The sequence below is a fragment of the Sapajus apella genome, unplaced genomic scaffold, assembly GCF_009761245.1.
Source record: "Sapajus apella isolate SASKATOON/1434 unplaced genomic scaffold, GSC_monkey_1.0 scaffold61, whole genome shotgun sequence".
NCBI classification, from domain to species: Eukaryota; Metazoa; Chordata; class Mammalia; order Primates; family Cebidae; genus Sapajus; species Sapajus apella.
Genome location: NW_022437001.1, coordinates 12,188,237 through 12,197,833, shown reverse-complemented (window position 1 = coordinate 12,197,833; position 9,597 = coordinate 12,188,237). Strand labels below are relative to the sequence as shown.

At 41.6% G+C, this 9,597-nt stretch overlaps 1 protein-coding gene across 1 annotated transcript; it reads right to left on the bottom strand.

Annotated features, from left to right (window-relative positions):
• Nucleotides 1-9,214, bottom strand: UCP1 (uncoupling protein 1). Its single transcript, XM_032246513.1, has 6 exons — nucleotides 8,877-9,214; nucleotides 8,049-8,247; nucleotides 3,551-3,751; nucleotides 3,354-3,455; nucleotides 2,417-2,597; nucleotides 1-232 (listed from the first exon to the last, which is right to left on the bottom strand). The coding sequence occupies exons 1-6, from the start codon at nucleotides 9,000-9,002 to the stop codon at nucleotides 118-120; spliced, it is 924 nt and encodes a 307-aa protein (XP_032102404.1). The 5' UTR covers nucleotides 9,003-9,214; the 3' UTR covers nucleotides 1-117.
• Nucleotides 9,215-9,597: the final 383 nt, after the last annotated feature.

The window sequence follows — 9,597 nt, the reverse complement described above, 5'->3', positions numbered from 1 at the left end:
TCTGTACCAAAATTCCTTTATCTTTTTAGGTTAAAATAAGTGAATAAGTTTTGTTCGTTTAAATGATTCAGTTAGCAAGATTCCCACTGGTATGTTACAACATTTTCTTGAAGCTGATTATGTGGTACAGTCCACAGTCTGCCTTGACTTTGACAATTCTCGTTTCAGTTTTTCAAAGCACACAAACATAATGACGTTCCAGGATCCGAGTCGCAAGAAGGAAGGTACCAACCTAGAAAAGCGCATGTCATCATTCTACTAGTTTGTTTGAGATTCTTTTATTTTATTTTTCGAGATGAAGCCTCACCCCGTCACTAAGGCTGGAGTGCAGTGGCATGATCATAGCTCACTGCAACCTTGAGCTCCCAGGCTTAAGTGATCCTCCCACCTCAGCCTCCTGGAGTAACTGGGACTAGAGCCCACCACACTCAGCCTGAAAATCTTAAAGCTATTATAGTACAAGAAGGTTGTTTGCCACTCCTCAGGTGAAGATGAATGAAAGTAGCTATTCTTCGTCTTTCCCTCCTCTGCTGAAAATAGTTTCCTCTAGATGTCCTATAGTACTTCAAAACAACACAGCCCTGATGATCACATCTATACAAATCCACAAATATCCTTCACTCCCAAAGCATCTCTTCCGTTCTCTGACATGAGATTTTTCAAAAACTCTTCCCTATTTTAAGGGAAGAGGAAATTTTTGCTTGTTTTGCTTTGCTTTCTGAATGGGAGGTAGGAAACTGTTAGAAGGGGGAAGGAAGAAGAGAAACCAAAGAAGTATTGAGTAGGTGAATCGAATTCCAGAGTCAAGAAATCTGTGCTGTCTCAATCTTGACAATTCTTGTCCTTAGGGAAATTGTTAAATGTTTAAATGGTTTTTATTGTTTAACCTATAAAAAACACTCCTCCACCCATTTCTTTTTCCGTCAAGTCTTTTAACATGTTTCTCGACTTCTCAATGTGGGTTTTCTAATTGCCAAAAAATTAATAACATAAAATTCCATTTCAGTAGCATTAAATACATACACATTGTGTATAACCATCACCACTATCCATCTCCTGAACCTTTTTGTCACCCCAAAAAGAAACTACTCATTAAACAGCTCCCCATTTGTTCCAACCTCCAGCCTCTGGTAACTTCTATTCTGTCTTTATGAATTTGACTACTCTAGGTCCTCATTTAAGTGTAACCATACAGTATATGTCCTTTTGTGTATGGTTTATTTCACTTAGCATAATGTTTTCAAGGTTTCATGTTGTAGTATTTCTCCCCCAAAAGGTTTTTAAATTTGAAAAAAATAAAATTATTAAGTGGTTAATGGTTTAATACCTGGTGTATCCATTTTGTTAATTTTATAATGACTTCATTTGTATTAGTGTATTATAAGTACAGATTATGATGATGTGGAACTTTTTATAAAATGTGTATGATACATTCATGCTTAATTTATAAAACTTGAGGGATGGACTTACAGTTTAAAAAAGAATAGAATTTTATTATTTAATCACTAGTGTAATCCTTATGGGATATATTGACAAATTACTTAATACTGTATTTTCTTCTCCTTTTCCTTCTTTTTTTGAGTCAGGGCCTTGCTCTGTCACCCAGGCTGGAGTGCAATGGCATGATCATAGCTCATTGCAACCTTGAACTCCTGGGCTCAGGAGATCCTCTTGCCTCAGCCTCCCAAGTAGGGGGTACTATCGGTGCGTGCCACCATAGTCAGCTAATTTTTTCATTTTTTGTTGAGATAGAGTCTTGCTTTGTTGCCCAGTCTGGTCTTGAACACCTGGGCTCAAGTGATCCTCCTGCCTCTATCTCCCAAAGTGCTGGGATTACAGGTGTGAGCCACTGCGCAGAGCCCTTACTGTATTTTCTTACATTTTCTTAGGAAGGTAGTTTCCAACACAACATTTCATTATGGAAATATGTAATCTATTACACAACAATTGTTTCTAGATGAGTGTAATAATTACCCAAACCACATAATTATCTGCATCACTTTTCTAGACTGTGGTGATGACTTTTCTCTAATTTTACAATTTAAAAATGTGAGTCCATCAAATGAAATCAAATCTTGTTCTTTTATAGCTCTCTATTATGATTTCCCTCTACTTTATAGTTCCCTTGACCAGAGAAGGCAAAATACTGTCTACATTTCCACTAGATTGGGACCAATGGAAAAGGCACTGGTCTTGAATGAGACTTTGATCAAAGTACAGAAAATTTTAATATCATGGCTTTTTACTTTTTGGCACAGTGGAATTGGATTGGAGAAATCTGTGGCAAGGAAAAATCAATACTAAGTATATGAATATACTAAGGCTTGTAAGCTAAATGTCAGTTGTTTGACTATAGAATTTCCCAAAGCACACACATAGCCAGAACATATTATAGATACAGAAGATCCTATCTTACCCCTTGAAAAAAGCCGTTGGTCCTTCCTTAGTGAACATTTTCATTGCACAGTTGGGCACACTTTTGTACTGCCCTGGCGGAGAATTAATAAATCTGGTTTTGACCACATCCACTGGGGAGGACATAGCTGTTGCGCAAAATCCAGCTATCAGAGCTGACACCAAGTGGCAGGAGACGTCATCTAAAACGGATCAATGAAACAGGTCAACGTCAGACTTTTAGGGGCTTGTAGTTTAGTTATTTGTCAGATCAGATCTTTATTAACCTGTTGATAACAGCAGGTCAGTGAAGATGTCTCATAAATAAATAAAACAGCATGAGAAAACTATTGCATTAGAAAAAGATGGTAGAGAATAAATGGCTGAATAGATGGTTAACACTTTAGGAAAATAACCTGTTAGTTTCCTCTGTGCCCTCAGGGCCTGCAATAATGCCTAATATATGAGCATCTAATACTTTTTTATTGAAATAAGTCATTGTCCAAGGGAAATTAATGTCTCTAGAAGCTGTTAGAATATTATTTTTAAGAACCTATCCTAAGGTACTACCTTTTGGATGAAACCACTGATAAACTCCTTGTATAACTAGATCATTTGGATATAGTGCAGGGTGGACTTACCCCTCCTGAATTCTGCTGTATAAAGAATAAGATTCTAATAAAAGTCCCACATATTATTATTAAATGAGAATAATGCTGACATAAGATGAAATTGCCTATTGTTTCTGTTGCAAAATATTTTTGTTGTAGTAAAACTTCTTAAACTTAAGATTTTGGTCTTTTTCTGTTTCTCACAAAGTTATACATCATTCAAAATTACTTAATTTTTAAAAAGAGAAAATTATTAAAGTTAAGAGTTTGGGTATAAGGTGTCAACAGAAGCTCCAAGATGAAATTTTAAAGGTGCAGACCAGTTTGTTATATGAAATGGGAAGTTACCTGCTAATATGTGATTTTTCACAAAGGCCTCCTTCATTAGATCATATGTTACTAGCTCTGTACAATTGATGATGACACTTCTTGTCAGATTAGGAGTAGTCCCTGGGGGAAAAAAAAATGTTTACTAACTCTATGATAAGTTGCTAATTGTAGGTATGAGCTTTGGTGGTTACAAAATTCACATTGAAGTTAGTTACCTTTCCAAAGACCTGTCAAACCTTCGGTTGTTGCTATTATTCTGTAGGCGTTGTAAGTCCCCGTGTAGCGAGGTTTGATACCGTGGAGATGGCTCTGTGCTTGAAGTCTGACTTTAACGACCTCTGTCGGTTGCCCAATGAATACTGCCACTCCTCCAGTCGCTAGACCAGCTAAGATCTTGCTTCCTAAACTAGGTGTTGCTATTCAGAGAGAAAAAAATATATTTAGTAAGAAGAAAAAAATTAAAGATTTAGAATGCGCATGCATGTCTTTTTGATTTTCAGTGGTTCAAGTTTTTGTACTCTGTTTTTATTTTATTTTATTTTTTTGAGATGAAGTCTTGCTCTGTTATCTAGCATGGAGTGCAGTGGTGTGATCTCGGCTCACTGCAACCTCTGCCTCCTGGGTTCAAGCAATTCTTCTGCCTCAGCCTCCCAAGTAGCTGGGATTATAGGCAAGTGCCACCACACCCGGCAAATTTTTGTATTTTCAGTAGAGACAGGGTTTCACTATATTGGCCAGGTTGGTCTTGAACTCTGACCTCAGGCGATCCGCCTGCCTTGGCCTCCCAAAATACTGGGATTACAGGCATGAGCCACTATACCTGGTCATATTTTTGTATTCTTACAGCTTTTCTACTTCTGGAATGCCTGTTCATGTGTTGATCATGTACTAAAAGTGTACCAACTCAGAGTAAGGCAAGAAAACTTCAGGTGTCTGAAATTTTTTAGAAATGAAGACTTTCAAGGAACAAGAAAACACAATGCCTATTTTCTGGTGGCCTGATTCTTTCCTGTGTTCAGCTTGGTTCTTTCATATATTTAGCTTTCTTTTTCAGTATTACCTGACTGCAAGGAGGCACAGTCACGAGTGAGGCTTGATCTTTCTCCCATGAATGATAATGCTAATTACAGGACTTGGTGGCCTTAGAAGAAGGGGGACAAGCTGCACCAATATAGGCTATCAACTAGTGTTAGGCTACGACATGTGAAGGGGATACAAATAAGACAGGAGCGAAGAAAGTGATTTTTGTCTTAAAATTTTGAAAAAAATAGCGTATGTTTTTCAAGACAGGTATCATTTAATACAAATAGTCTTGAAGCCCAATATTCATTTCTACAGTTAAGTAAATATAAAATTATGGTTCAGCAACATTTACTCAGCATAGACGTTCTCAGCCATTCTATTTCTGTTTCCTAATCTGTCAAGTAGGGATAATAATATCTACCTCACAGAGTTGTGTGAGTTAAATAATATTGCTAAAGAGCTTACACTGTCTAGCACAAAGAAAATCCGCAAAACTGGCAGCAATTTTTTCATCACTATCATGATTGTATTCTTCTCATCATACTTGACCAGGAGCTGAGCATATGATTGATAGCTGTTTTTTAAATGGCAATATCGTATGATTACAAATGCCTTCACTTTCAGCTCACATTTGTAATGCATTACACTACAACGCAGTGTATCTTGATGTACTGTTCCTATCCTCCAATCTCCAGCTTTCAAATCCCTCTCTTCATTTCCCAGTCAAGCTTCCTGGAGAAGAGGCTATATTCTTTTTTTTTTTTCTTTTTCCAAGAACTAAAAGAAATTTATTTACAAAATATATTGTTTGTCTTTACTTCTCAGAGCCCATGTCTTCCTCCATCCCCTACAATATGGCTTATACTCCACTACTCTGCTGAAGATGTTTCTGCTAGAAAATCAGTAAGCTTCTATTTGTTATGATCACTTTTCAGTCCTTTCCATGGTACACTCTCTGCTGTCTGACCCTATTGATAGTCCTTGCTGTGACTTCCTGGAATCTAGCCCAGACTCTTCCCCTAAACTCATGTGCCTACTGGACATGACCTATTGACATGGTCTAAACGAAATTTCTTATCTTCCCCCTAAGACGGCTTCTATATATCCTCCCTCAGTAAAGGGTATCTTTAACCAGAAACTTGGAAGTCAGCTCATATTTCCACCTGTCCCTTATGCCTTACTTCCATTTGTTCTCCAAGTCAATTCAATTATTCTTTCTTAATCTTTCTGATTGACATCTCTTTTTCCCCATTGCCAGTGCTTTAGGGCATACCCGGATCAAGAATTTCTTGCTTTCCAGCTTACCTCTTTCTTACCCCCTTTACATATATACTCTATCTGCTGCCAGAGTGATCTTTTGAAAATGTAAATTATTTATGCCACTTCCCTGCTTAACATTTTTACAATGACTTCCCACCACTATAAGGACAAAATCAGTCTCCTTAGCATTGCCTGCAAGAGCGTCTGGTTCGTTCGTGCTTCTGTGGCTTCACCTCTCCTTCCTCACCCACACGTCCTCCCCTGTGCTCTCTACAATTCACTCTACTCCTCACTGAGCCTTTGCACACAATCTTGACTCTACTTGGAAGGTCTCTTCTCAGCCCTTTGCCTGGATTACTCTTGTTGGCCCTTCCAGAATTGAACCAGACACTAACTCTGCAGGAAAATCTCACAGGACCATGCCTCCATGGCTAGGTTAAACAGTTGTGTTGAATGTGGCCACCATCTTGTAATTACAGTTAGTCACGTGCTGCCTGTGCAATGGTGGTCCCATAAGATCAGAACAGAGCTGAAAAATTCCTATCACCTAGTGACATCCCAGCCACCATAAGGTTGTAGTGTGATGCATCATCTTTTCTATTTTTATGTACACAAATACTTACTGTTATGTAACAATTGCCTGTAGTATTCAATACAGTGACATGCTGCACAGGTTGGTAGTCTAGGAGCAATAGACTATACCACATAGCAGAGGTGTGGCTATGCCATCTCGGTTTGTGTAAGTGCTCCCTGTGATATTCATACAACAACCAGTTTGCCTCATAACTCATTTCTGAGAATGTATCCCCATCGTTAGGCAAAGTAGGACTGTACTTGCAATACAACATGTATTACAAGTACTGTCATGGAATATAGAATCTATTACTTCTCCCCACACGCCCCATACTCTCAACTGTAAGCTCTGCTTAGAAACACATCTGCCATCTAAACATCTAACACAGTTACTGGCACATGGAAGTTTAATAAAGCCTACTAAATAAACCAAATCTGTATAACATAGAATACTGCCAAGCTATATCCTATTAATTTGGTGGCCCAAGTCTTCAACAATTAGTAGAACAGTCAATCTGTGATGAAAACCACCTGAATGGGCAGCTTTACATCCTTTGAGTCTCTTCTCTTGCTACATCTATAAATATAAAAATGCACTTTTGATCTAGTAACATCCAGACTTTATCTTCACTTTGAAAGTACTTGTGTGGATAAGTTTACTTCTATATTTATATAGAAAATATTTATAAATTGTCCCATAAAGTTATAGTATTCAAGGTTACTCAGAGCAGAAATGATGAAATCTACAAGATAGATTTCACTTAATATATTCTTTTTGCCATCAGCACATCTTCTCTCTGGCTTGTCTGCTCCATATGAAAGTGCCTCCGACGTTGATTAGCTGTGTGATTTTGTGCACGTTACTTAACTTCCCTGATATTCAGCTAACACTTTTTACTCACAGCATTGTTGTGCAGTTTGAATCATGGACAGAATCACATGTGAAGTGCAGAAGGCAGTAGAAAACAGGGGTTAGGAGCCTGGAGTCAGAGGCCAGACTGCCTGGGTTTGAACTCTGGCTCTGCCCCTTCCCAGCTGTGTGACCTTGGGCAAGTTACAAATCTGCTCTGTGTTCAAGTTCCCATTTGCCAAGGGATCATGATACTAGCACCCTTCCAGTTGTAATGTATCTGAAGCACTTAGAACAGCGTCTGGTACATAGTAAGCCCTCAAATAAATGCTAGCTAAAGTGACAGGAATTCTTAGAGTGCACTGGCACTCAGGAAATAAGTTTCCTTTTCTTTTTCCCCTAAAGAAACTCACTACAGCTTCATCCACTTTTTCTGCTCCGGTCTTTCCTGGCCCTTACGAGGAACCCCTTAAAAGGAAATATGTCTTTTCCTGTCCTTTCATCTCTCCTCACAAAAGTCTGGCTTTCTTTTCTTCAAATGGAAAGTTTGAACTTAGTTGCATACCCAGATGGTGAAGGAAGCTTGTGGAAACACAGGAGGATTCAGACTCAGAGGACCACGGTAGTCCTCACTTGGATTTCTGAACAAGCTCCATACATGTTTCTGATATACTTCCCTGTTTGGAGAGCTTTAAGTTAAACATTATTCTGTAGCCCATCCAAATTCTCCAGATGGAGATCCAAATTAGGAACAAAACTTCCATGACTGGGTAACTTTTACAAGTGTAAATCTGCATCTAAAAATCGATTTTGCATAATTTTTTCTTTCTATGAACAATGAGCTACTATTTGGGGAAGGGAGAGAGTTCAAATATGGATGTTTTCTCGCCAATTTGTTCTGAAAACCACTCCTCCGTGTGTTACATTTTTTTTTTTTTTTTTTTGAACAGAGCAGAGAGCCCAAGGCTTTTCTGCCCCTTCCAGGAATGCTCACGGCTTAGGCTTACTTTCTTTTCCTGAGGTGAGGTACTCCTGGACCGTGTCATAGAGGCCAATCCTGAGAGAGGCGGAGCTGACTTGTCTCTGAAGGCCGGCAGGCAGCCCGCTGTAGAGTTTCACCCGCCCTTCTGTTTTTACCAGAGTGGTGATTGTTCCCAGGACACCTTTATACCTAATACCACTGGATGTCGGGCATTCGCCTTGGACCTGGAAATAAGAAAGGTGCAGATCAGAAGGGAGTGAGCATTGAGTTCACTCTTAAGCCAAGAATCCCCCCTACCCCCGCCTTGTTCCTATTCTCCATTTCTTTTCTCAGCAACACCCCCCCCTTCCATCCACCTCCCCTTACGGGGCGCGTGTGTGTGTGTGTGTGTGTGTGTGTGTGTGTGTACGCGCGCGCAGATGTGGGGAGGCTGGCTACAAAGCACATTTTGAACATTCTTCTCCCCATAAACTCTCTAGAACCTCTAGGGCAGTAGGAGGGGACAGAATCCCTGAAGAATCAAAGAAAGGAAAAAGCACTTGACTAGTAAACTCAGGAGAGGCCAATATTCTCAGCTCTTCCAATACTAAGTGCACCCCAACTCTTGGGAGAATTTGGTAGTAGTCATGGTCAGCTCATCCTCTATGGTCCTTGATTCTTCAACTAATCCCAGAAAAAGTTCCAGTTTCCCATCACAAAGCACCAGCCCCGGGACAAGGCCAGACTGCTTTAGAAAGCCACCTGCCCCACCTAGAAACAATGGTTACACCAAAGCAGAGAATAAATGGAATGCGCTCCACAGACGTCCCCACTGTGCCCTGAGACCCCTCGCCATGCCCCTCTGGCTGGCTACCTGGAGCCGGACTTTGGCCGTGTCCAGCGGGAAGGTGATCACGTCCGCCAAGCAGGCCGCCACTCCAGCGGAGAAGAGCTGGACCCCCAGGGTCGGGTGCACGTCCGAGGCTGTCAGGGCCCCCATCTTCACTCAGACACTGGAGGTGCAGAGGAAAAGGGCTCCAGGCCTGAAGGTGGAGGGTTTCTCTCCCTTGCTCTTTACGCCTGTCCGCCGGGCAGCAAACGCGCTTTCTGTTTTTTGAACCCGCCACGGGGCAGCGGCTGCAGGCGGAGTGCGCGCGGCAGTGGGGGCCAAGTCCCTGCGTCTCCCCTTCCCCACCCTCGCGCCAGCAGGACCCTCTGCGCGCAGGTGTTCCGCCGGGACCTATATAGCCGGGCAGCTCCCGGGCTGGGCCGCGCGAGGTCTCAGAAGACCCGGGCGTGGGACTTGGCAGGGGCGTGTCCGGGAAGCACAGGGTTCCTCCCACCCCCATCCTCACCCCGCACCACTGGAACCTCGCGTCGCTCCCCAAAAGCTCTGGGCTGTGTGCGCCCCGCACTCAGCGCGTCGGAGGGAGGGCGCCCCGCAGCGGTCAGCACCCCGCCCCCGCACACGCCTCACCTGTCACCCTTTGGCTGCGCACCCTCAGCTGGGGGGCTTTCGGAAACCAAAATGATATCAGAGACCCTGGTAAAAGGTCCCGCTCTGTTGGAGCTCTCCTAGAAGTAAGAGCGGGGCA

Bases quoted from the DNA above. Each gene is read 5' to 3' on its own strand.
- UCP1 (XM_032246513.1), bottom strand. From the start codon at position 9,002: ATGGGGGCCCTGACAGCCTCGGACGTGCACCCGACCCTGGGGGTCCAG. The intron at 3,752-8,048 runs GTAAGCCTAAGC...CTCTCTGAATAG, and splicing joins CCTCACCTCAGGAAAAGAAA to CAACACCTAGTTTAGGAAGC. The intron at 233-2,416 runs GTAAGATAGGAT...GCGCTTTTCTAG, and splicing joins CCAACGGCTTTTTTCAAGGG to GTTGGTACCTTCCTTCTTGC.